The following is a 27,308-nucleotide window of genomic DNA, read 5'->3' on the forward strand; positions in this document are numbered from 1 at the left end:
TGCTGTTCATTCTAGAGGGGCGTCTGCTGGCGGAGGAGGGGGCCCTCGACACCTAAGATGCAGAGGGCGGTTCGCTCTCTGGCTCCCGCTCTTTTTTTCTTTTCTTTTCTTTTTTTTTTTTTTTTGTCGGAGGAAAGAAAACAGCCTTGCGCCCGGATGCGTAGAGAGCCGACAAGTGGAAACAAGGACACACCCTCCCGTGAGCCCGCCCCAGCTGGAGCCGCGGCGCGCTAAGCGAGCAGGCTGGGCGGGGAGGCGCGGGGCGGGAGCGCCCACAGCTCGGAGCCGCCAGGCGCTGACGAGGAACCCGGCTGAGGGAGGATGCGCGGGTGACGCCTGCGGGAGCTGCGCGCCCGGGCGGGAGGATGCTCCCGAGGGGCCTCTGGCCGTGGCGCGCGCGGCTCCTGCCAACCCCTGGCACCTGGGGCCCAGCGCGCCCGTGGCCGCTGCCGCCGCCGCCCCAGGTAAGAGCGGGTGCGGGGCCGTGGGGTCCGGAGTAGGCGGGTGCAAAGTTTGCGTTGGACAACTTTGGCGGGAGCAAAAGCCGAGCGGCCGAGCAGTCGACTGCGTTTTGCTGGCTGCCAGGCTCCGCGCGCGGGGCAGTCCCGAGAGGTGGTGGCCGGGCAGCCGACGTGAGTCACGGAGGCCAGGGCTGAGGTCAGGAATGCGGGCCCGGGAAAGGTGAAGCCGGAGCGCCGCGACTGGGGGCGCCTCACCCGGGCCGAGATGGGGTGCGGGGACCACCAGACTTCGGCCTGGGAGCAGCAGAATAACCTGGGAGGCAGTTTCTGGGCTGCAGCCCCGGGCAGGAGCAAGTTTCCAAAGCCGCTGCGCCGCGGGGCCGGTTCCCTCTCGGTGATCAGTGCCGGAGCCCCTAAGGAGCCCGAAAACGATGAACCGGGCAGTGACCGTCCCGGGTGTGGACGGTCGCAAAAGAGTGAAATTTCCATCCTGAAATCTGGGAGCACCTCCCTTTCCCAGAGGGAAGAAAAACTAGTGTTTTGTTCAGACACCCGAGAGACGGGTGAATCATGAGTGTGGGCTGGTGAGTAACAGTTGGCCTGACACCGTTGTATTGTGGTCTGTGGAGAACCGTGGCTTGAAGGAGGAGGAGAGAGTGAATGTGCACCAAAAAAGACAAGAGGGGGAAACTCGGAAACTTGAGTTTAACTAGGATTGCGATGGAGCCTGACGGGAGCCCGGGAGCGCAAACTCTGACCCAGATGTGGAAAGACAGCCTTTTAAAAAAAGCCTTCAGGGTGTGTGTGGTTGGGGAGGGAGCTGTTTTCTGAGTTTTAGCTTGTTCCTCCCCTAAGCTGTTAGATTAGTTTCAGATTGTTGAAGGTTTAAAAGCCAAAAGTAAGCAGTGTGATTCTCTTGTCACTTTCACTTCCTGTTTATTTTGTTCTTTTTTTCCCCTTCCCCCCCTTTTCCTCCAACTGGCTTAGGGCTTCAGTTTCAATTGATGCAGGGAATATTTAAGTGCGTTTTTTTTTTTTCCTTTTCATTGAGTTTGTGACCAAAGGATTAAATGCATTTAGAAAATCAATTCCCGGAATGTTTGAAAGAGAATGAGGAAGGCCATGTTGTTACTACATGTAAGAAAAGGAGCAAACTCTCTAAAATGTAAAATGGTAGACTTATAAAGTCATTGGGGAGATGGGCTTTTTATACTTTTAAAGATTGTTACTTTTACTGTAAGTGTTGCATTTCATAGTCAACCCAAACATTAAAACAACCCAATACAAGGAACCTCTTTCACACACCATTTTAAACAGATTATTATTATTATTTTTTTTTTGGACGGAGCCTTGCACTGTTACCCAGACTGGAGTATAGTTGCGTGATCTCAGCTAACTGCAACTTCTGCCTCCTGGGTTCAAGCGATTCTCCTACTTTAGCCTCCCCAGTAGCTAGGATTACAGGCGCTCGCCACCACACCCGGCTAATTTTTGTATTTTTAGTAGAGACCAGGTTTCACCATGTTGGCCAGACTAGCTGGTCTCGAACTCCTGACCTTGTGATCCGCCCCCATCGGCCCCCCCAAAGTGCGGGGATTACAGGCGTGAGCCACCGCGACCAGCCCCAAGTGTTTTCTGTTAAGTCGATTTAATACGTTGAGTAGCATTTTTATGGATCCCGCGACTGGCTGCTCTTTCTCAAATTATCAACTCCAATCCCTTTTCTCCATATTTCCCATCTGATGCTATCTAGGGTGGTGCCATTGCATACCTCAGCAGGAATGTGGATACCCTTTTAAAAGAAAATGGTACCATCGGGCTTATTAGGCCTAATAACAGTGAAACAGTAGTTAGGAATCATCGTAAGCAACCTTATGTTTGAATGTTTCTAACTTGCAAATTTTTGTTTTAAGCCAACTGTCCAGCTATAAAGACAATTTTCAGAACCTGAGAAGTGGAAATGCTGCTTCTTTATATGCGGCTTTTAAATTTTACCATGAGGAAACCGATAGAAATATTCTGGCTCTTTAGGAGTTTAACTAGGACTACTAAACCATTTTCTGCTAATCAAATTACCTGGCTATCCGGACATTTTCCATTCTAAGGTTTCACTCTTTTGTGGTTTTCCCACTTGTTATGAAATGTCCTGTGGCTAAAGGCAAGTATTATTTCTATATATTTTTCCCATAAACATTCAGATCCCTAGAGCCTGTAAAGCAGCTAGAAAAACTCGTTTGTGACCTGACAGCTCATAAAATCTTAGCTTGCAAGGACTTGTCATAAGCAGTATTTCAGATAAGTGTTCCCAACTATAATTGGTCTTTCTGAAGTTTTTCACACTTCTATGAGTGTGCCTTATAAGAGCATTTAATAACTTTGAAAAATACACAATTCTCATCCTTCATATTGTATGTGAGCAATTGTCTGCTAGTGTTTTCTGGGTGAGGGGAAAAAACAGTTTGTTGACATGGATATACAGAATTGTTTTTTAAAGAACACATTTAGTCTGAAGTGTAGTAGAGCAAGAACATATTGTATTATCTTTGGGCAAGGCATGGCCTGGTGGCCATAATCGCGTTCCGGTGGCAGCATCTCTGCTTGTCAGCACTCTAGCTGAGTGGTTGTCAGGGCAATCCATGGCTCCTGCTGATGTTTCTGTGCACAAAGACTCAGTTTTGAGTAATTGTGGTGCTTGATGAATTACATCTAAACAGAAAGCCCTTGCTTAAATGTGCCTTTCTGAATTCGGGTTTTCTGCTACTTAGATTGAGAAACTCTGTGATACGATTTCATGTCCCCAATACAGCATTTGAGTCCCTTCATAAGCTATGTTTAAAAATTTTTTACATCAAGCACTTTGCAGAGCAGCTTAAGTATCGAGTGTGCTTTTTTTAACTTCTAGAAACAAAGCATATGGATGTTTAAATTCCACTACAAGATATCAATTTAGAAATTGTTTTCATCTTTTTAATTTAATGTACATATCGTTCTTGTTTGATATATTCCTACTACCTCTTGTATTTGCAGTTGGTGCATTGTATTCTATTCTATAAAACTAGCTTCAGAGCCCTCTCCTGAGGAGAGCAATTGGTTGTGTGTTGGTGATTGTATTTACACTATGGAAAAGACATTGATGCTTTTATCTCAAAGTAATGCTAGACCAGCTTGTCTATTAAATATTAAATATTACCACCCTTGTAGCACTTAAGTATTAGTGTTTGTTTGTTTGTTTGTTTGTTTTGCTTTTTTGTTATTATGATTAAATGGTATTAGTGCTGTTTTACAGCAAATTCTAAGCTAGGAAATCATTTGTGTCTTGGCAGAGAGATATTTGTTGAATGAGGTACCTGTGAAACTAAGGTAGAAAACCTCGAGCTAAATATTGATTAATCTAACTGACATCTGCTATGTAAACTAAATGCGTTTGGGTCATGGAATAGAAGTGAGCAACTAATTTGGTTGGTGTTAGGCTAGCAATGCGACACGTGAATGCCTGCCAACCTGGCCCTACCACCACTTAGCTCTGTGAACTTAGCCGAAGTCATTCAGTATATTTGGGCCTATTTTGTCACCTTCCCAAAACAAAGAGATATGTCTAACTGATCTTAAAAGTCCTTTTCATCCCTAAAATTGCTATTTTGTTGTTTTACCAGGGGAATATAAATATACCATTGAACAAAGTATTGTCAATGTCAGAATAGTCTTAATGATTGAAAAATTATCTTTTATGATCTTTGGAAGTCAATAGAGTGGTAGTTTTACTTAGTGGTTGTAATAACTGTTTTTCCTTTATTTTATTTATTTATTTATTTATTTTTTGAGAGGGAGTCTTGCTCTGTCGCCCAGGCTAGAGTGCGGTGGCGCGAACTCGGCTCACTGCAAGCTCCGCCTCCCGGGTTCACACCAGTCTCCTGCCTCAGCCTCCCAAGTAGCTGGGACTACAGGCGCCCACCACCTCGCCCGGCTAATTTTTTGTATTTTTAGTAGAGACAGGGTTTCACCGTGTTAGCCAAGATGGTCTCGATCTCCTGACCTCGTGATCCGCCCTCCTCAGCCTCCCAAAGTGCTGGGATTACAGGTGTGAGCCACCGTGCCTGGCCACTGTTTTTCCTTTCAAAAGAAATTGAAACTTGGCTGGGCACAGTGGCTCACGCCTGTAATCCTAGCACTTTGGGTGGCCAAGGCAGGAGGATCACTTGAGCCCACAGGGTTGAGACCAGCCTGGGCAACATAGTGAGACCTTGTCTCTACAAAAAAAAAACACAAAAAACGAAAAAACGAACAAACAAACAAAAAACACGAAAAATTAGCCAGGCATGGTGGTGTGTACCTGCCTGTAGTCCCAGTTACTTTAGGAGGCTGAGGTGGAAGGATCGCTTGAACCCATGAGGTTGAGGCTGCAGTGAACTGTGTTACACCATCGCACTTCAGCCTGGGCAACAAGAGCATGACCCTGTCTCAAAAAAAAAAAAAAGAAAAGAAACTGTATTTGATGGGGTTCGCACATCATAATGAATTAGAGTAAGTCTCTCTCTAATGCTTCATTCTGTTATCGGTGTTTTTATCTGTGAAATCTTATTCAGGATTATCTTTAAAACTCTAAAACCATTACATAATAGACCTCTTAGGTTATCCTACAAGTTATCAACCATTAGGTAATAAGCAAAACAGCATTATCTCAGCCATATTCTAGAAGAATCTTTTTTAATCCCATTTACTTTAACAGTATTAATTTTCCTTGTTTTTTAAACACATACCAGCTCTCTGTTCTCTGAGCTGTCTTTAATTTGTAGCATAGGATCCTTCACCCAAATGTTTTCATTGAATTTTCCACATTGGCACATACCTTTTAAAAAAGAGGTTGATGAAACACGGTAATCAGTTAAAAGGTACCCATTAAGAGGATCCATGGAAGAAATTGCTGTCTGGTCTTAGTATTAGAATAGTTGGGTTTCTCCAGAGCAGATGCAGGGTACATTATACAGACAGTGAAGAGTATAGGCAGTAGTGTTGTTATGCAATGGCTGCCAGAACGCTGAGGATCAGATTTTTGACCCACCTCTAACAAATGTGAAAGACCTATACCATGCATGTTATGTATTTACAGTACTCATAGTTTCATCTTCTCTACCTTCATTTTCCTCTAGTCATCACCCATTTTTCCAGAAGCATCTTTGAACGGGAAAAAAGTAATGCATAAATAAGGTTTTAAATAAAAATCAACTCTTTAATATTTGAACAAATATATTCTAAGTAGTTCATTGTGGAAGTGTGGCAGACCAGTCTCTTTCTTGTTCACTTTGTCTTTTTGCTGTTTTGCCCATCGAAGGTGTTCAATACATACCGATTGTGTTGCATGGCGTTGCTGTAAGAATCTAATTTTGATGCTATAGTTCTCTCTTAAAGAAAGGTGGTAGTACTGAAGTTACTCACTCTCCTCACTTATGGAAATAGAGTCCTCTTTTCTTCCTGCTGCCCTCACTTGCTCTGAATCTTCCTATTTCCTTGCTACCTCATCCCCACCTGAGTTTAATATAGTTTGCATCAACTACCAAGCCCTATAAATCCATTTGCTCTGAGAGTTTCCTGTTTCATAAACTTCCAAATGGTGTTGATTTTACATAATTTTTACCTTAACTACAGGTTCACCACAAGTATTGCAGACCAGGTTTGTATTTTGGCAGCTCTTTAGGGAATAGATTTCAGTTCAGGATTCACAATATTGATGAGAAATGATCTATGAAATCTACATGATAAACAAGGTCTATTGAAGATAATTTTTTTGAATAGATTTGAGGGCAAGAAATAGGGAACAGTGAGAGGCAAGATACGGGCCTAGACTTGAAATGCATACAGCCAGCCGGGCGCAGTGTCTCACGCCTGTAATCCCAGCACTTTGGGAGGCCAAGGTGGGCAGATCACGAGGTCAGGAGATCGAGACTGTGTTGGCCAACATGGTGAAACCAAACCTGGTCTCTACTAAAATACAAAAAATTAACCAGCCCCCATGGTGGCACGTGCCTGTAATCCCAGCTACTTGGGAGGCGGAGGCAGGGGAATCGCTTGAACTTGAGAGGCGGAGGTTGCAGCGAGCTGAGATTGTACCACTGCACTCTAGCCTGGCGACAGAGCAAGACTCTGTATCAAAAACATATATATATATATATATATGCATATAGCTTATAAGCAGAAATAAGAAATGACATAAAACATTGACCCTCATATCAAGAAACTGACAGGTTAGCAAAGCTTTGTTGTGGTAAACTTTAGAGAGGAAAATCTTGAAGGCTGGCAAGGGTCACCCCACAAATATGAGTTCTTCCTGAGGATCTTACAATATTTACTAGATTGAGTAGATGATTAGGTCTGGTTTTTCCTTTACTTTTATTTTTTTTAGGAAGTGCTATGGGCCAGGCATGGTGGCTCACGCCTGTAATCCGAGCATTTTGGGAGGCTGAGGCAGGTGGATCACGAGGTCAGGAGTTTAAGACCAGCCTGACCAATATGGTGAAACCCCATCTCTACTAAAAAATACAAAAAATTAGTTGGGTGCGGTGGCAGGCACCTGTAATCCGAGCTACTCGGGAGGCTGAGGCAGGAGAATTGGTTGAAGAGTAGATGGCTTTTTTGAGACACAAGGCAGAGGTTGCAGTGAGCCAAGATGGTCCCATTGCACTGCTGCCTGGGCGACAGAGTGAGACTCTGTCTCAAAAAAAAAAAAAGTACTGTGGACACAGGTGGTATTATATTCAACTGCATATATAACTGTTTATAATGAATGCATTGCCCAAATCACATTTCTGGAACCTAAAGATGAATCTGCTTATTTTCAACCTCTTGGGCATAACAGTAAATAATGAATGCCCTGTTCCTGTGCTGAGGAAGGAAGAAGGCATTATTCTTTTTGATAAGTCCTTCTTGTTTTTTCTCTGACTCTGCGTGGTACTGTATGTATTCCTGTGGGGCTCTCTCCTTTGTTAGACATTTTGTTTGTTTTTGGATATCAAGACTGTCTTGGCCAACATGGTGAAACCAAACCCGGTCTCTACTAAAATACAAAAAATTAGCCGGCCTTGGTGGCGGGATTATAGGGACAGTAGTGCCTCTCTCTCCCTTTACCCCTCTTCTTCACCCTCCTGACGTCTACTCTTTTTTCAAGGCTGAGTTTCAGTAGCCAACCCCCACCTCCCCACTGACCCCTCTTCAGTTTTCATGAGGTCTCTTCAGATCTCTGCAGGCAGATTCAATTATGCTTCGTTTTTCAGCACCACAATACTTACAGCACTTACATCATTTGACCACACATTATAGTTAGTTGTGCTTGTATGACTTTCCCACCTGGACTCTCAGCAATCTGTGGTCAGAACTGTTTCTTCTCCATCTGTGATCACCTCTGCCCTGGCACAGTAGGTACATAACGAATGAATGGGTAGATGACAAAGAGCAAAATAGTATATAAAGTTCCTTAATGATGTGTTCTGTTCAGGTTTTATCTTCACAATTTCCTCTTCTCCACTTAATCTAGGGGGAAAACCTGAAGCATTCTTGTCTACTTTTGTGATATGAGCTTTGAATAATTGAAGATTTTTTAACAGCTAACAAAAAGAACCTTTATACATATTACATTTTCTATTAAAAGTTAACAGTAGTCTTTTTTTTTTTTTTTTTTTTTTTTTTTTTGAGATGGAGTCTGGCTCTGTCTCCCAGACTGGAGTGCAGTGGCGAGATCTCGGCTCACTGCAAGCTCCACCTCCCGGATTCACGCCATTGTCCTGCCTCAGCCTCCCGAGTAGCTGGGACTACAGGTGCCTGCCACCATGCCTGGCGAATTTTTTGTATTTTTAGTAGAGACGGGGTTTCACCGTGTTAGCCAGGATGGTGTTGATCTCCTGACCTCGTGATCCACCTGCCTCGGCCTCCCAAAGTGCTGAGATTACAGGCCTGAGCCACTGCACCTGGCTGTGAACAGTAGTCTCAAATCATATTTTGATTAATTGTTTTATTTCAGATATACTTTCATATCAGGATTTTTAAAGGGCATAATTAACAAAATTTAACAAAACGTAAGTTCTTGAAGGACTGCCTGGCATGTAAGTATTTTCTTGGCTATCTTTTTTGTTTGTTTGTTTTTTTGAGATGGAGTCTCGCTCTGTTGCCCAGGCTGGAGTGCAATGGTGTGATCTTGGCTTACTGCAACCTCTGCCTCCTGGGTTCAAGTGATTCTCCTGCGTCAGCCTCCCAAGTAGCTGGGATTACAGGTGCCCGCCACCACGCCCGGCTAATTTTTGTATTTTTAGTAGACATGGGGTTTCCCCATGTTGGCCAGGCTGGTCTCGAACCCTTGACCTCAGGTGATTCGCCTGCCTCAGCCTCCCAAAGTGCTGAGATTACAGGTGTGAGCCACTGCTCCTCGCCAGGTCTCTGTGTTACAGCAGCTCTGCCTGTGCCTTATCTTGTTCAGTGGCTGATCAGCCAACCAAAAGTTTCTAAATAGATTGAGACATTGTGAGATGAATGCTGTTGGAGGCTGTCAGGAAGCAATACTACAGAAGCTCCAAGAATGCTTATCCATGGTCAAACCTGACATAGAAGAGGAGATGTAATGCATGTTATAGAGCATAACATTTTGTCTCATGCTCTCTTGGCCTGCCACTCACCCATACTATTTCTGGTTAAAAATCCAGCTTTGACATCACTGCTTCCACAAATAGAGCCTTTTCTGATTACCTAGATGAAAATCATCTTTCCTTCTTCTATCTCCATATAGTGTTTATTCTTTTTGCTGCTCATTTGGTACTTCTGTACTCCCTTGTATTAGGGCTTTTTGTGCATTGAGGTTACCAGCGTGCCTGCATCCCCCCATGTACCTTCTCTTTCTCTGTACATTGTAATCTCGAAGATCAAGTGCTGTATCTTTTATATCTTTGGGCATGTATATCTTCACATTTCTTATTCTGCTAAAACAGGTACTTGTCCTAGTGTTAAACTAATGAGGTATAAGGAGATAGCTGTCATTGTCTTTATGAGAAATGATGTTGGTCTCTATCAGAGGTTGGTAAACTTTTCCGATAAAGGTCCAAATAGTAAACATTTTCACTGTTGGTGGCCTTTGGCCTCTGTCCGAACTACTCAACTTTGCCAGTGTAGTGCAAAAGCAGCTATAAATAGTACATAAATGAATAAGCATGGTTGTGTTCCAATAAACTTTATTTTCAGAAATGGTCACAGACAAGATTTGGCCCATAGGCTGTAGTTTTGGCCAGCCTCTGGTCTATAGACTCAATATCAAGATTTTGGAAGTACTAATACAGATGTTATGCTAGAGGACTAGTTTAGATGTAGCAATCCTATATATGTGTAGTGGGATGAGATAAGTGAGTACGTTAATAAGGACCAATCACGAAGTCATGATTATTGTACATGGAGTTGGAATAACAGGAATGGATAAAATGGAAAAACAGGAGGAATGTAAAGATACATAGAGATTTCAGTAGTTTTCTGTGTGAGCCTTATAACTAACCATGAGGCCACAATGCCTGGCAAGTATGAGAGAAGGAAGAGAATGGGAATGCTAGGACTAAGATGTAGAACGAATTCCTGTCTGAAGTCAAGGGAAGAATCAGAGTCAGTAGTGAGTTCCATTTCCTATGGGAGAAGTGACATGATGGGTGAAAAGGAAAAGGCTTGGGTAAGGAACATTCAAGGCAGTGCATTGGCACAGGTGTTTATTCCAATAGGTTTATTTCTCTTTGGAATCATTAAACCATGGGTATCTTTCATCTAGCCCAATATTAGAACTTGGCATGTGTATGTTTTTCCTTTCCCAAACCATTTTTTAAGAAACAAATTTTGTATATCTTTCTTGTTCAGAGTAAGCTGTGCCGCTGAAACAAAGGACCCAATGATTAAACCTTATTTATTTATTTATTTGAGACCGAGTCTCTCTCTGTCTGTCACCCAGGCTGGAGTGCAGTGGTGCAATCTTGGCTCACTGCAACCTCTGCCTCCCAGGTTCAAGCAAATTTCCTGTCTCAACTTCCTGAGTAGCTGGGACTACAGGCATATGCCACCCCGCCCAGCTAATTTTTGTACTTTTAGTAGAGACAGGGTTTCACCACATTGGTTGCCCTGGTCTCCAACTCCTGACCTCAGGTGATCTACCTGCCTTGGCCTCCCAAAGTGCAGCGATTGCAGGCATGAGCCACCGCGCCCAGCTATTGTCAAAGCCAGTTTTTTCCCTCTTAGGAAATGGTTCTGCGATGAACTCTACAGGTCAAACAGTAGCTCTGCTCCACACAGTCATTCAGGGACCTAAGCTGACCTATTCCTTGTCATCTTCTACATGTGATGTCCAAAAGCAAAAGTGCACAGAGGATGTTTGAGTCTTGCAAGATGTTATGGCCTAGGCCTGGAGTGTTACATATCTTGTGTTTGTGTTCCATTGAACATTTTATTGAATATGTCACATGGCCACATTTAGCTTCAAGAAGGCTGAGATATGTAGTCCTGGCCAGGAACCACATTCTAGCTAAAACTTCATTACTGTGGGAAAAGGAAGGATGGATTCTAGCAGATGTTTAGTTATATCTGCCACAGTCCTCTTGTCCAGAAACAGGGTAGTTTTGTTTTGGGGGTCACTGAATTTCCAAGACACTATTGAGCCTCACTTATGAGTGTTCCTCAGCAATAGATATTTACGAGGAAACTTTATTTCTCTCTGAAAAACGTAAAAAGTAATTTGAGCTAGAACAGGAACATCTGACACCTTATTGGGTTCATTATAAGCTGCCCTCCAGGCTGTACCATAATAGAAAAGGATATAGTCTGGTACACTTACACACTAAGGAAGAGAGAGAAATACATTATAATGGTTAAATTAGAATTTGAGGCCAGAACTGAAGTTTATGCAATGACATCTGATAAGGAAGAAAATAAATATAACTGAGAAAAGATGCTGATGGTATGGTTTTAGGGAGGACTTACTTTAGAGGAATTCTGATGATTGATAGCTAAATGAACAATAATAAAAGTTATTAAAAGTATTATGCATATCTAGTATGTTTTAGTAGCATTTTATAGACACGCTTGTTATAAATATGTTCTAAAAACAGGAAATCTTAGATATTTAGGATAGTTGAAAGATGTTAACTAGCTGTATCTTAGAATAAAATGTGTCTTAGTATGTAATATAACTGAGACTAATTCACGCTAGTTCAGGGTATGTTTAGAAAGAGATTTATTAGCATGACATCGTATAATGAAGTCATGTTATTTTACTTAATCACGTCACTTTTGACTTATATACATGGTTTTTAAATTTGTCAGATTTGGATGTCACTATTGATCAGTTTCAAATGCATAATTTTGAGATATTAGAAATGTGTAATGGTTTTTCATACTACTGCAATATAATTATTGTTTTATAGAATGAAATGGCTAGATTGCCATAGCTACATATATATTTCTTGAACTAGTCACTCTGTGTATTGTCTGTGGAACATTAGTAAGGCTTCAATTAATGAGTTGTCCGAAGTGCTGTTTATAATATGTACATATATGTAGTATTGGAAATATTTAATATTATTACTGATATAAACATTATGAACTGTACCTGTGCCCAGCAGTGTCAAAACATAAAATATCATTGTAGGTCCTGTGGAATTGTCTTTTTCTGGAGTCTTATTATTCTCATCCCCCACTGCACCAGACTAATCTGGGCTTAGTAAGCACATATTAACCATTGCTTTAAGAGTATTAGCAACAGGCTGGGCACGGTGGCTCACGCCTGTAATCCCAGCACTTTGGGAGGCTGAGGCAGGCAGATCATGAGGTCAGGAGATCGAGACCATCCTGGCCAACACTGTGAAACTCCATCTCTACTGAAAATACAAAAAAATTAGCCGGGCGTGGTGGCGGGCACCTGTAGTCCCCGCTACTCAGGAGGCTGAGGCAGGAAAAGGGTGTGAACCCGGGAGGCGGAGCTTGCAGTGAGCCGAGATCGCGCCACTGCACTCCAGCCTGGGTAGCACAGTGAGACTCTGTCTCAAAAAAAAAAAAAAAAAGAGTAATAGGAACAAAACTGATTTAGCAATGCTAGGAAAAGGTTGTTTCTCTTAATGAGGGAGAAAAGTATGTATAGGATGAGTGAGTCCTGGCTTGGTAGTTCTGTACACGGGATCTGGGAGTTTCCGTTGATCCACTCATGAATGATGGATTCTAGAAGCTAGTATGGCTCCTAACTAATTGAAGAGAAGTGTAGCATCTGATTACAGCAAGAAACAGTTCCATTTCATTATATTGGGATTGTCACATTGATTGTCAGACTGCATCAAGGGCATTGTGTTTTGTCACTGGGGCAGTACTTGACAAAGAACACTGATAAAGCTGGAGAGGGAGGTGCATTCAGAAGATGATTAAGATTTTGAGAGTTCTTATAGGAGATGATTAAAAGGGCTGAATTTCTTTTTCTTTTCTTTTTTTTGAGACAGAGTTTCGCTCTGTTGCTCAGGTTGAATTGCAGTCGCACAATCTCAGCTCACTGCAATCTCCACCTCCCAGGTTCAAGTGATTCTCCTGCCTCAGCCTCCCAAGAAGCTGGGATTACAGGCGTGCCACAACCATGCCCGGCTAATTTTTGTGTTTTTAGTACAATCGGAGTTTTATCATGTTGGCCAAACTGGTGTTGAACTCCTGGCTCTGCCTCCCAAAATGCCGGGATTACAGGTGTGAGCCACTATGCCTGACTGGGGCTGCATATTTTTAATCTAGTGAAAAGGAAGCTAAGGAAAAGCAAGATATTTGTATTCAAATATCTGAGATGGTATCATGTGAAAGAAGGCTGTCATTCTGTGTTGCTTCTGAGCAAGGAAATTACTCCCAAGATAGAGCAGAATAGGTAGGCAGAGTTCAGCTCAGTTCAAGAAAATTTTTGTATCCATTCTGGCTCTTCCCTAATAGACTGCTTCTTGAAGTACAGGACTCCCATGTTTCTAAAAGAACTCAGGCAGAAGCTAAAGAAGCACTGGAAAAACTACCAACACAGCTAGAGCCTGGTGCTGGAGAAGCCATCTATATCTGTGCAATAGGAGCCTGCGAAGTGAACACACCCGAACCAGGAAGCAAAATCTTTTCCTCTATCAGTGTCTCTCTAGTGTCCTCTAGTTTCCTCTTCAGTGCCAGTCAGCAAAGGAAAAATATTTGAAGGTGCCAGATCTGTTTTCACAGAGCAGTCAAAAAGGGAGAATTTGAGGACATATGCAAGACGTTAATAACCATCATATAAGGAATGAGGCAGTAGCTGTTGTGCAGTGCTTGAAGGTGGCAGCTGCACTCATGAGCACTGCCATGCTGGTCAGGCCAAGGAGGGATGGGAGACAGACCCAGACTGGTCAAGCACTGATAACAAAGTGCTCATTTTAAATACAGTGTTAGTGCCTAGAATAGAAATCAGGGAAGCAGCACTTGTTCCAGGGTCAGAGAATCCAACCCGAAGATGGATTGGGTAAGACAGAGAGATCCAAAAAAGTATGAGACTTATAATTGCAGGAGAAGTTAGACTGAGTAGCAAGGAAGATGGGTAGATTATTGAGAAGCCAAAAAGTTTGCTTCAGTAGGGGCATTTGAGACTCAGGGCTGCCCCAGGTCAGAATGGAAGCTGAGGTGATCTTGATCTCTAAGCTCCCTTTTATCTCTGATGTTCTCTGAGGTCCCTTGGGTACCCAGATTTGACATCCATCACAGTGTCAGAAACCACTGAGGTTTGGAGATTGATAAACTCAGATGCCTTGCTAAAATTAGCCTACTGCTGTTCATCCCTTGTTCTGCCTGCTCCTTACCATCTGCCTTCCCCACCAAGGAAAAGCTTTGGCTTATTTATAGTGTAATAGCTATTTTAGTGAGAGTAATTTTGTTTTAGCTTTTTATTGATATATTATTAATCTTTCTGTAAAAGGTCGTTGGGGGTTAGATTGTTTGTTGTTGAGGTTTTGCCTGAAAGCAACACAAGTGTACTACTCATAACTGTTGTTCATTTGAGCTTAAGCTTGGCTGCTGTACTGACAGGTTATAGTCCATCTTGGCATATGAAATTCACTTTATAACGAATCCAGCCAGATTCATTTAATTAGATTATTCAATTTAGTGGAATTGTGCTGCCATTTAATTAGTGGAGTCTGAATTTGTGCCAGTGACTAAGCATTGTAATCAACAGTTGTTATGCCTGCAATTATGTGAAAACTGATACCAAAGTCTAACCTCTCTTGCAGAGAAAATATACTACCTTAATGTATCTTTCACACTAAATTGGGATGAAATATCTCAATATTTATAGTTATCCCATTTATGTAAGGCATTAGAAAAAGGTCATTTCATAAGTATAGCAGTGACCATTAAAATTATGAATATAATAGTTATGTATAATATAATATAATAGTTAGCATAGTAATGTTCTTGGTTTTGAATCTTTTAGAACAGCTTTGTAGTCTGTGCTAGTCACACTACTTTCCTGGGAACCTTTTCACTCTTATCTACCTGGTTTAGTCTAATTGGCCATCTTAGTCCAATCTGACCTTCATTCAACTGACCACCTGACCCAGAAATTTAGAATTAAGTCGAGGATTCTTACCTCTGCTGGCTGCTCTTTTGAATAGTGGAGTTGTACTTTGGTACCTTTGGTGGTGACCATTTTCTACCATGTGGACCAAGAAGCAGTAACAATTGATTTTTAGTAATAAGCAGAATGATGCTGACAGGCAGACAGGAGGAGACAAAATGTGGATCAAGAGGACTTCCCAACTCCAGTTCCTGATCCTGAGTCCATTCCTGAGGCTTAACTAAATCCTTCTATGTAGCCTCCATAAGAGATATTCCTAAGTCCTCAGAGTAAATTTCCATTTTTACTTATGGTAAGTCAAGTAGGTATTTGTTTCTTTCGTCCAAATAACAAATATATATGAAGTGATCATTCAAACTTATCAGAAAAACATTAAGAAATGGGTAAAAGACATGAGTGGTTTTCAGAACAGGGAACAAAAATGTAAATAAACCTGAAAAGTGGTCAGCCTCACTGATAGTCAAAAAATGCAAAAACAATAGTAGAAAAAGATAACATTTGCTTTTTTTTTTTTTTTGGCCTGTCAAATTGCCAAAGAGAAACAAAAAACTCAAAACGTAAAGCATGGCATGATGTGGGAACTCTTTTGGGTTGCTAGTGAGAGTGTAAAGTGATTGTATAATTCATGGTCCAACAGGAAACAGATGGCCTACTGAGATTAGGATAATTAGAGGGAAGTTTATACACAAAGGATTATTCACAGAGATGTGGGCACAGGGGAACCACTAGGGATAGTATACTAACCTTGGACTAGTATTGATGGGCGACAAGATGAAGGGGTTGTGGACCACAACCCTGTGTCAAGGGCCAAGCCAGACACTCAGAAATTCTTTATTTTCTTTCTTGTTTTTTTTGAGATGGAGTCTCACTTTGTCGTCCAGGCTGGAGTGCAGTGGGGCGATCTCGGCTCCCAGGTTCAAGTGATCCTCCCGCCTCAGCCTCCTGAGCAGCTGGGATTACAATCATGTGCCACCACACCCAGCTAATTTTTGTACTTTTAGTAGAGCCAGGGTTTCACCACGTAGGCCAGGCTGGTCTCGAACTTCTGACCTCAAGTGATCTGCCTGCCTCAGCCTCCCAAAGTGCTGGGGTTACAGGCGTGAGCCACCACACCCAGCCAGAAATTATTTCTTTATGGTTCCCTTAATCATGAACTTTGTAACATTCATTAAAACTGAAATGGAAAAATCCTCAGTCCAGGTTAAAACTTCAGGTGCTTTATTCAATCATTTTTAATGACAGCAAATTTTTTCAAAGTCAATCCTGTGTAGTTTTTAATACCAGCAGCTTTTGAAGTCAGCACTCCTTTTGTTTCATTAATAATATTTGTAAAACAAGGCCGGGCACAGTGACTCATGCTTGTAATCCCAGCACTTTGGGAGGCCGAGGCGGGCAGATCACGAAGTCAGGAGATCAAGACCATTCTGGCTAATGCGGTGAAACACCATCTCTACTAAAAATGCAAAAAATTAGCCGGGCGTGGTGGCGGGCGCCTGTAGTCCCAGCTACTTGGGAGGCTGAGGCAGGAGAATGGCGTGAACCAGGAGGCGGAGCTTGGAGTGAACCGAGATCGCACCACTGCACTACAGCCTGGGTGACAGAACGAGACTATGTCTCAAAAAATAGTAATAATAATAATATTATATGTAAAACAATAGTTCATGCTGAGCATGTGCCACACGATATCATGAGCTTTGTCTCACTCAGTCCCCCTCACTTCTGGGAGTCCTAGGAAATAGGTACTGATATTACCCTGTATTTACTGATCGGCTGATAAAGCAACTAAGGCTCAGACCCAGCCTGTCACCTGACTTAATTGAAGAAGAGTTTTGAAGATTGCTAAAACTTGATCGTTTCATAGCCTAAAATGGGTACTTGAATTCTTTAAGAGCTATGAGATTAAATATTAAAAGAGACCACAAAAATGACCTAGCCACATCAGTTTTATGTGGAAAACTTCTATTAATTAAAAGAGAGTTTAATTCTTTGCATAGTCAGATGTCAAGTATGGCTTCAAATAATCCAAGAATATTGGGCAAGGAACTTCAAAAGACAGTTTGGCTCAGTATCATATCTGTAGCAAAATGAGAGTTTAGTACATAGCTATCTCTTTTGTTGCTTAAAACCAATCTCTCCTCCCTCCACACACAAAAAATCCAGTATCTTAAATTTTAAAGTTATTCTCCTAAGTGCTCATAAACCAATATATAGGAATATAGTTCTTGACATCTCAATGGTTGGTCGATGTCTGAAAATTTGATAACTCATTAAAAATAACTTGTTACAAAGTATTTTCTGTACATACAATCGCATAGAATTTCTACATGGCCTTGACATACATCTTATATAGATGGGAAAATTGAGGCCCAGAAAGATTAAATAAATGTTTCACACAGTAGGTAGTGGAGCCAGGACTTAAGTCCAAGTCTTCATAATGAATCTCATACTTTTTTTTTTTTTTTTGAGACAGGGATTTACTCTGTTACCCAGGCTGGAGTCGAGAGATACGATCATGGCTTACTTAACTTACTGCAGCCTCAACCTCCTGGGCTCAAGCAGTCCTCCTGCCTCAGCCTCCCAGATAGCTGGGACTACATGTGTGCACTACCATGCCTGGCCAATTTTGTTTTTTAAATATTTTGTAGAGACAAGGTCTCACCGTGTTCCCAGGCTGGTCTTGAACTCCTGGCGCAAGCGCTCCTCCTGCCTTGGCCTCCCAAAGAATCTCATGCTTTCAAAAAACGACATTGCCCTATTTTTCTCCTCTCTCTTTTTTGAAGCACAGAAATAGACATGGGCAAACTGAAGATAAACCCTATGAAGGAAATCCCCTTAATTCCTGGATGATAAAAATGAACAAGTCACAAGAAAAATCAGCTTGAAGTTTGAAAGTACCAGGACTTTTATGTCTTACTTTCCTTCTGTTTGCATAACCATATCCTGTTCACTGGAGTCCTGCCTCCAGTATTCCTTCACACTTGCTTCCACTGCCTTGGTTGTCAGTGACACACTATACAGAGCATTGGTTTTTCCCATGATTTGTTACTTCTGTTAGACTAGACATTCTCTGAGGTCAGGGACCATGTGTGATACTTCTGTTTTCTACTTTAAAATGTATGGTTGTGGATTTGAAACTCAAAGTGTATGGGTTGATTTCTTTTTCCTCCATAGCATATTTTAGTTGTTGAGACTCTGAGTAAAACCTCACTTTTTTTTTTTTTTTTTTTTTTTTTTTTTGAGATGGAGTCTCGCTCTGTCACCAGGCTGGAGTGCAGTGGCACAATCTCCGCTCACTGTTGTATCCTCCCCCTCCCAGGTTCAAGTGATTTTCCTGCTTCAGCCTCCTAAGTAGCTGAGACTACAGGCGCCAGCCACCACGCCCAGCTAATTTTTGTGTTTTTAGTAGAGACGGGGTTTCACCATGTTGGCCAGGATGATCTTGATCTCTTCACCTTGTGATCCACCCATCTCGGCCTCCCAAAGTGTAAACCTCACACTTAAAGCAAAGCAGGACCACCACGTAGCATTAGGCAGGTTTTGCACTTAATCTAGGGTGCTACATGTAAGACATGGCATTTGCATTGTGGATAGGTAAATTTATTATGCTTTTCTGGCAAATGACCATGAATGTATCGAGGAAAGGAAGCCAACTTTTAAATTCACTCAAAGACACCTAAGGATCAGTGCAAAAATCCTGACCACTGCCACGTAGAAAAGAGCTGTGTGTTATTGCCAACTTTAAATTTATCCAGAGAATGAGTCAGAATAAAAATGAGATTTAAAGTCTGACTGACAATAGCAGTTATATTAAAGAAGAAATAATGAACCAAATCCCCCAAAATGAACATAAAACATTTATTTATTTATTTTTATTATACTTTAAGTTCTAGGGTACATGTGCACAATGTGCAGGTTTGTTATATAGGTATACATGTGCCATGTTGGTTTGCTGCACCCATTAACCCATCATTTACATTAGGTATTTCTCCTAATGCTATCCCTCCCCCTCCCCCCCCTCACCTCATGACAAGCCCCAAAGTGTGATGTTCCCCGCCCTGTGTCCAAGTGTTCTCATTGTTCAATTCCCACCTATGAGTGAGAACATGTGGTGTTGGTTTTCTGTCCTTGCGATAGTTTGCTCAGCATGATGGTTTCCAGCTGCATCCATGTCCCTGCAAAGGACATGAACTCATCCTTTTTTATGGTGGCATAGTATTCCATGGTGTATATGTGCCACATTTTCTTTTCTTTTTTTTTTTTTTTTTTTTTTTTTTGAGACGGAGTCTCACTCTGTCGCCCAGGCTGGAGTGCAGTGGCCGGATCTCAGCTCACTACAAGCTCCGCCTTCCGGGTTCCGGCCATTCTCCTGCCTCAGCCTCCCGAGTAGCTGGGACTACAGGCGCCCGCCACCTCGCCCGGCTAGATTTTTGTATTTTTTAGTAGAGACGGGGTTTCACCGTGTTAGCCAGGATGGTCTTGATCTCCTGACCTCGTGATCCGCCCGTCTCGGCCTCCCAAAGTGCTGGGATTACAGGCTTGAGCCACCGCACCCGGCCTATGTGCCACATTTTCTTAATCCAGCCACCGCACCCGGCCTATGTGCCACATTTTCTTAATCCAGTCTATCATTGATGGACATTTGGGTTAGTTCTAAGTCTTTGCTATTGTGAATAGTGCCACAATAAACATACGTGTGCATGTGTCTTTTTTTTTTTTTTTTTTTTTTTTTGAGACGGAGTCTCGCTCTGTCGCCCAGGCTGGAGTGCAGTGGCGCAATCTCGGCTCACTGCAAGCTCCGCCTCCCGGGTTCACGCCATTCTCCTACCTCAGCCTCCCCAGTAGCTGGGACTACAGGCGCCCGCCACTGCACCCGGCTAATTTTTTTTTCTATTTTTTAGTAGAGACGGGGTTTCACCATGGTCTCGATCTCCTGACCTTGTGATCCGCCCGCCTCGGCCTCCCAAAGTGCTGGGATTACAGGCGTGAGCCACCGCGCCCGGCCTGCATGTGTCTTTATAGTGCATGTGTCTTTATAGTAGCAGGATTTATAATCCTTTGGGTATATACCCAGTAATGGGATTGCTGGGTCAAATGGTATTTCTAGTTCTAGATCCTTGAGGAATTGCCACACTGTCTTCCACAATGGTTGAACTAATTTATACCCCCACCAACAGTGTAAAAGCGTTCCTGTTTCTCCACATCCTCTCCAGCATCTGTTGTTTCCTGACTTTTTAATTATTGCCATTCTAACCGGTGTGAGATGGTATCTCATTGTGGTTTTGATTTGCGTTTCTCTGATGACCACTAATGATGAGCATTTTTTCATGTGTCTGTTGGCTGCATAAATGTCTTCTTTTGAGAAGTGTCTGTTCATATTCTTCCCTATTTTTTGATGGGGTTGTTTTTTTCTTGTACATTTGTTTAAGTTCTTTGTAGATTCTGGATATTAGCCCTTTGTCAGATGGGTAAATTGTGAAAATTTTCTCCCATTCTGTAGGTTGCCTGTTCACTCTGATGGTAGTTTCTTTTGCTGTGCAGAAGCTCTTTAGTTTAATTAGATCCCATTTCTCTATTTTGGCTTTTGTTGTCATCCCTTTTGGTGTTTTAGTCATGAAGTCCTTGCCCATGCCTGTGTCGTGAATCATATTGCTTAGGTTTTCTTCTAGGGTTTTAATGGATTTAGGTCTGACATTTAAGTCTTCAATCCATCTTGAATTAATTTTTATATAAGGTGTAAGAAAGGGATCCAGTTTCAGCTTTCTACATATGACTAACTAGTTTTCCCAGCACCATTTATTAAATAGGGAATCCTTTCCCCATTTTTTGTTTTTGTCAGGTTTGTCAAAGATCAGATGGTTGCAGATGTGTGGTGTTATTTCTGAGGCCTCTGTTCTGTTCCATTGGTCTGTATATCTGTTTTGGTACCACTACCATGCTGTTTTAGTTACTGTAGCCTTGTAGTATAGTTTGAAGTCAGGTAGCATGATGCCTTCAGCTTTGTTATTTTGGCTTAGGATTGTCTTGGCAATGTGGACTCTTTTTTGGTTCCATATGAACTTCAAAGTAGTTTTTTGCAATTCTGTGAAGCAAGTCATTAGTAGCTTGATGGGGATGGCATTGAATCTATAAATTACCTTGGGTGGTATGGCCATTTTCATGATATTGATTCTTTCTATCCATAAGCATGGAATGTTCTTCCATTTGTTTGTGTCCTCTTTTATTTTGTTGAGCAGTGGTTTGTAGTTCTCCTTGAAGAGGTCCTTCACATCCCTTCTAAGTTGGATTCCTAGGTATTTGATTCTCTTAGTAGCAGTTGTGAATGGAAGTTCACTCATGATTTGGCTGTTTGTCTATTATTGGTGTATAGGAATGCTTGTGATTTTTGCACATTGATTTTGTATCCTGAGAGTTTGCTGAAGTTGCTTTTCAGCTTAGGAGATTTTGGGCTGAGATGATGGGGTTTTCTAAATATACAGTTGTCTCATCTGCAAACAGGAACAATTTGACTTCCTCTTTTCCTAATTGAATACCCTTTATTTATTTCTCTTGCCTGATGGCCCTGGCCAGAACTTCCAACACTATGTTGAATGGGAGTGGTGAGAGAGGGCATCCCTGTCTTGTGCCAGTTTTCAAAGGGAACGCTTCCAGTTTTTGCCCATTCAGTATGATACTGGCTGTGGGTTTGTCATAAATAGCTCTTATTATTTTGAGATATGTTCCATTAATACCTAGTTTATTGAAAGTTTTTAGCATGAAGGGCTGTTGAATTTTATTGAAGGCCTTTTCTGCATCTGTTGAGGATAATCATGTGGTTTTTGTGGTTGGTTCTGTTTATGTGATGGATTAAGCTTATTGATTTGCGTGTATTGAACCAGCCTTGCATCCCAGGGATGAAGCCCACTTGATCATTGTGAATAAGCTTTTAGATGTGCTGCTGGATTTGGTTTGCCAGTATTTTATTGAGGACTTTTGCGTTGATGTTCATCAGGGATATTGGTCTAAAATTCTCTTTTTTTGTTGTGTCTCTGCCAGGTTTTGGTATCGGGATGATGCTGGCTTCATAAAATGAGTTAGGGAGGATTCCTTCTTTTTCTATTGATTGGAATCATTTCAGAAGGAATGGTACCAGCTCTTCTTTGTACCTCTGGTAGAATTCAGCTGTGAATCCATCTGGTCCTGGACTTTGGTTGGTAGGCTATTGCCTCAGTTTCAGAGCCTGTTATTGGTCTATTCAGAGATTCAACTGATTCCTGGTTTAGTCTTGGGAGGGTTTATGTGTCCAGCAATTTATGCATATCTTCTAGATTTTCTAGTTTATTTGCATAGAGGTGTTTATAGTATTCTCTGATGGTAGTTTGTATTTCTGTGAGATCAGTGGTGATATCCCCTTTATCATTTTTTTTTTTTTTTTTTTTTTTTTTTGAGACGGAGTCTTGCTCTGTATCCCGGGCTGGACTGCAGTGGCCGGATCTCAGCTCACTGCAAGCTCCGCCTCCCGGGTTTACGCCATTCTCCTGCCTCAGCCTCCTGAGTAGCTGGGACTACAGGCGCCCGCCACCTCGCCCGGCTAGATTTTTGTATTTTTAGTAGAGACGGGGTTTCACCGTGTTAGCCAGGATGGTCTCGATCTCCTGACCTCGTGATCCGCCCGTCTCGGCCTCCCAAAGTGCTGGGATTACAGGCTTGAGCCACCGCGCCCGGCCCCCTTTATCATTTTTTATTGCGTCTACTTGATTCTTTCTTTTCTTCTTTATTAGTCTTGCTAGCAGTCTATCAATTTTGTTGATCTTTTCAAAAAACTAGCCCCTGGATTCATTGATTTGTTTTGAAGGGTTTTTTGTGCCTCTATCTCCTTCAGTTCTGCTCTGATCTGAGTTATTTCTTGCCTTCTGTGAGCTTTTGAATTTGTTTGCTCTTGCTTCTCTAGTTCTTTTAATTGTGATGTTAGGGTGTCAATTTTAGATCTTTCCTGCTTTCTCTTGTGGGCATTTAGTGCTATAAATTTCCCTCTACACACTGCTTTAAATGTGTCCCAGAGATTCTGGTACGTTGTGTCTTGGTTCTCATTGGTTTCAAAGAACATCTTTATTTCTGCCTTCATTTCAGTATTTACCCAGTAGTCATTCAGGAGCAGGTTGTTCAGTTTCCATGTGGTTGTGCAGTTTTGAATGAGTTTCTTAATCCTGAGTTCTAATTTGTTTGCACTGTGGTCTGAGAAACAGTTTGTTGTGATTTCTGTTCTTTTACATTTGCTGAGGAGTGCTTTACTTCCAACTGTGGTCAATGTTGGAATAAGCGTGATGTGGTGCTGAGAAGAATGTATATTCTGTTGATTTGGGGTGGAGTTCTGTAGATGTCTATTAGGTCTGCTTGGTCTAGAACTGAGTTCATATCCTTGTTAATTTTCTGGCTTCTTGATCTAATATTGGCAGTGGGGTGTTAAAGTCTCCCACTTTTAATGTGTGGGAGTCTTAAGTCTCTTTATAGGTCTCTAAGAACTTGCTTTATGGATTTGGGTGCTCCTGTATTGGGTGCATATATATTTAGGATAGTTAGCTCTTCTTGTTCAATTGATTCCTTTACCATTATGTAATGGCCTTCTTTGTCTCTTTTGATCTTTTGTTGGTTTAAAGTCTGTTTTATCAGAGACTATGATTGCAATCCCTACTTTTTTCCTGCTTTCCATTTGCTTGGTAGATCTCCTTCCATCCCTTTATTTTGAGCCTATGTGTGTCTCTGCACGTGAGATGGGTCTCCTGAATACAGCACACTGATGGGTCTTGAGTCTTTATCCAGTTTGCCAGTCTGTGTCTTTTAATTGAGGCATTTAGCCTACTTACATTTAAGGTTAATATTGTTATGTGTGAATTTGATCCTGTCAATATGATGTTAGCTGGGTTTTTTACCCATTAGTTGATGCAGTTTTTTCCTAGCATTGAAGATCTTTACAGTTTGGCATGTTTTTGCAGTAGCTGGTACTGGTTGTTTCTTTCCATGTTTAGTGCTTCCTTCAGGAGCTCTTTTAAGGTAGGCATGGTAGTGACAGAATCTCTCAGCATTTGCTTGTGTGTAAAGGATTTTATTTCTCCTTCACTTATGAAGCTTAGTTTGGCTGGATATGAAATTCTGGGTTGAAAATTCTTTTCTTTAAGAATGTTGAATATTGGCCCCCACTCTCTTCTGGGTTGTAGAGTTTCTGCTGAGAGATCCACTGTTAGTCTGATGGGCTTCCCTTTGTGGGAAGTTGCTTATCATCTTAGGAGATTTTGGGCTTAGCTGCCCTTAGCATTTTTTCCTTCATTTCAAGCTTGGTGAATCTGACAATTATATGTCTTGGAGTTGCTCTTCTCGAGGAGTATCTTTAGGGTATTCTCTGTATTTCCTGAATTTGAATATTGGCCTGCCTTGCTAGGTTGGGGAAGTTCTCCTGGATAATATCCTGAAGAGTGTTTTCCACCTTGGTTCCATTCTCCCCGTCACTTTCAGGTATACCAATCAAATGTAGGTTTGGTCTTTTCCCATAGTCCCATATTTCTTGGAGACTTTGTTCGTTTCTTTTTACCCTTTTTTCTCTATACTTCTTTTCTCACTTTATTTCATTAATTTGATCTTCCATCACTGATACCCTTTCTTCCACTTGATCGAATTGGCTATTGAAGCTTGTGCATATGTCACATAGTTCTTGTGCCATGGTTTTCAGCTCCATTAGGTCATTTAAGGTCTTCTATACCTTGTTTATTCTAGTTAGCCATTCGTCTAATCTTTTTTCAAGGTTTTTAGCTTCCTTGCAATGGGTTTGAACATCCTCTTTTAGCTCGGAGAAGTTTGTTATTACTGACTTTCCGAAGCCTACTTCTGTCAGCTTGTCGAAGTTATTCTCCATCCAGCTTTGTTCCATTGCTGGCAAGGAGCTGCATTCCTTTGGAGGAGCAGAGGTGCTCTGATTTTTAGAATTTCAGCTTTTCTGCTCTGGTTTCTCCCCATCTTTGTGGTTTCATTTACCTTTGGTCTTTGATGTTGGTGACCTACAGATGGGGTTTTGGTGCGGATGTCCTTTTTGTTGATGTTGATGCTATTCCTTTCTGTTTGTTAGTTTTCCTTCTGACAGTCAGGTTCCTCAGCTGCAGGTCTGTTGGAGTTTGCCGGAGGTCCAGTTCAGACCCTGTTTGCCTGGTATCACCGGCAGAGGCTGCAGAACAGCAAATATTGCTGCCTGATCCTTCCTCTGGAAGCTTCGTCCCAGAGGGGCAGCTGCCTATATAAGGTGTCAGTCGGCCCCTACTGGGAGGTGTCTCCCAGTTAGGCTACACAGGGGTCAGGGACCCACTTGAGGAGGCAGTCTGTCCTTTCCCTGAGCCCAAACGCCATGCTAGGAGAACCACTGCTCTCTTCAGAGCTGTCAGACAGGGATGTTTAAGTCTGCAGAAGTTTTTGCTGCCTTTTGTTCAGCTATGTCCTGCCCCCAGAGGTGGAGTCCACAGAGGCCAAAGGCCTTGCTGAGCTGCGGTGGGCTAAGCCCAGTTCGAGCTTCCTGGGCTGCTTTGTTTACCTATTCAAGCCTCAGCAATGGTGGACACCCTTTCCCCTGCCAGGCTGCTACCTCGCAGGTTGATGTCAGACTGCTGCGCTAGCGGTGAGCAAGGCTTCGTGGGCATGGGACCCACCAGCCCAGGCGTGGGATATAAATTCCTGGTGTGCCGTTTGCTAGGACTATTGGAAAAGCACAGTATTTGGGTGGAAGTGTCCTGTTTTTCCAGGTACCATCTGTCACGGCTTCCCTTGACTAGGAAAGGGAAATCCCCTGACCCTTTGTGCTTCCTGGGTGAGGCAGTGCGCCGCCCTGCGTTGGCTTGCCGTCTGTGGGCTGCACCCACTGTCCAACCAGTCCCAATGAGATGAGCCAGGTACCTCAGTTGGAAATGGAGAAATCACCCGTCTTCTGCGCCAGTCACACTGGGAGTTGCAGACCAGAGATGTTCCTGTTCAGCCATCTTGGAACAGAAATCCAAAAAACTTTAAAAAAAAAATTACTTGTACAGGTTTGAAACAAGTTTATAGGAAATGAGAATATCTTAAAAAAAAAAAAAAAAAAAAGGGTTGTAGATTTTAGTAAGAAACAACCATAAAGTAACTAATTTATAAAACTGTTTTAAGTGTTGCATGAGTATTGAGATCAAAACCTTAACTTTTTCTAAGAAATAGACTCATAAAAATAAGAGATACAGTCCTCTCCTGGAAGCTTTGTAAATGAATTCAAAAGTCTTTTCGCAGATGTTGTGAGTAATAATTGGACTGTCTTATTGCACTGAAAAAAATAACAAGTCAAAATGAAAACTTGATAGCTATTTCAGAGATTTGAAATAATTAGAAGCAAAATTCTAAGTGGTTAGTAGCTATAATATAATTTAAAATACAGAAACTTAGAGCATTGCATTAAGTATCTAATGGACAGAGCTAAAAAGATTCATTTGTTTCTCTTTTAAGGAGTTAGTTTTAACTACTTAGTTTCGCAGTAGCCTTTATCTTCACAAGTATAGAAGCCAAAATAAAATTTTGTGGTGTCCTCTTCACATTAGTGTCCTAACTGAAGGGCGGGCAAGGTAGGACTGTGGCTGAACTGTCAAGACTATATCTTTAGCAATGTGCCATCTATTTCTCATTGTTTAAAAATATTCATGCTGAAGGATGACACACTGAAGTGAGGGTGAAATTTTGCAACCAATAGATGTGTTTCTCATTTGGCAGTGGTGATGCAAATCGTCAGGTAACTCATTCTGTGTCCTTGGGCAGCAACCGAGAAATTGCTGTGTGACTGCAATGAGAATGAGCTCGGTATTTGAGTCACTGGATTCAGTTGCATCTTACTCTGTGCCAGCTAATCTGACATTTCAGTGTTCCTGTGGAGATTCTGATGTTTGCATTCTGATGCTAAAACCGTCAGCTTTTAGCAAAGTTTGATATTGGAAATGGCTAATATCATTTGAAAAAAAATTTTGTTTTACTGCCACTGCCACCCCCCAAATTGAAGATTTCATCTGCTATTTTATCTCTTATGAAGGGTTACATTTCTTAGTTCAGTATCAGCGAAAATTTCTCTCCTGAAAAACTGACATCTTTCTTTTAGATAAGGAGTGTAAATAAGTCAGCCTGACCTTTTTCACTGTCATGTGGATCAAGAAGACAGAGCCAAGTTTTATGCTTCACTCTGATAGCTCTCCATAGTCTACACCATCAAA

General features: G+C 41.9%; 1 protein-coding gene across 1 annotated transcript in view; it reads left to right on the forward strand.

The window, feature by feature from the left end:
* Positions 1–207: 207 nt before the first annotated feature.
* MCUB (mitochondrial calcium uniporter dominant negative subunit beta) overlaps positions 208–27,308 on the forward strand; it is a 112,856-nt gene continuing 85,755 nt past the window's right edge. Inside the window, exon 1 of the mRNA XM_007999519.3 lies at positions 208–464. Coding sequence (XP_007997710.3) covers positions 366–464 — 99 coding nt within the window. The 5' untranslated portion in view covers positions 208–365. The remainder of the gene's footprint in view (positions 465–27,308) is intronic.

Source organism: Chlorocebus sabaeus, chromosome 7 (assembly GCF_047675955.1).
Source record: "Chlorocebus sabaeus isolate Y175 chromosome 7, mChlSab1.0.hap1, whole genome shotgun sequence".
In the NCBI taxonomy this organism is placed as follows: domain Eukaryota; kingdom Metazoa; phylum Chordata; class Mammalia; order Primates; family Cercopithecidae; genus Chlorocebus; species Chlorocebus sabaeus.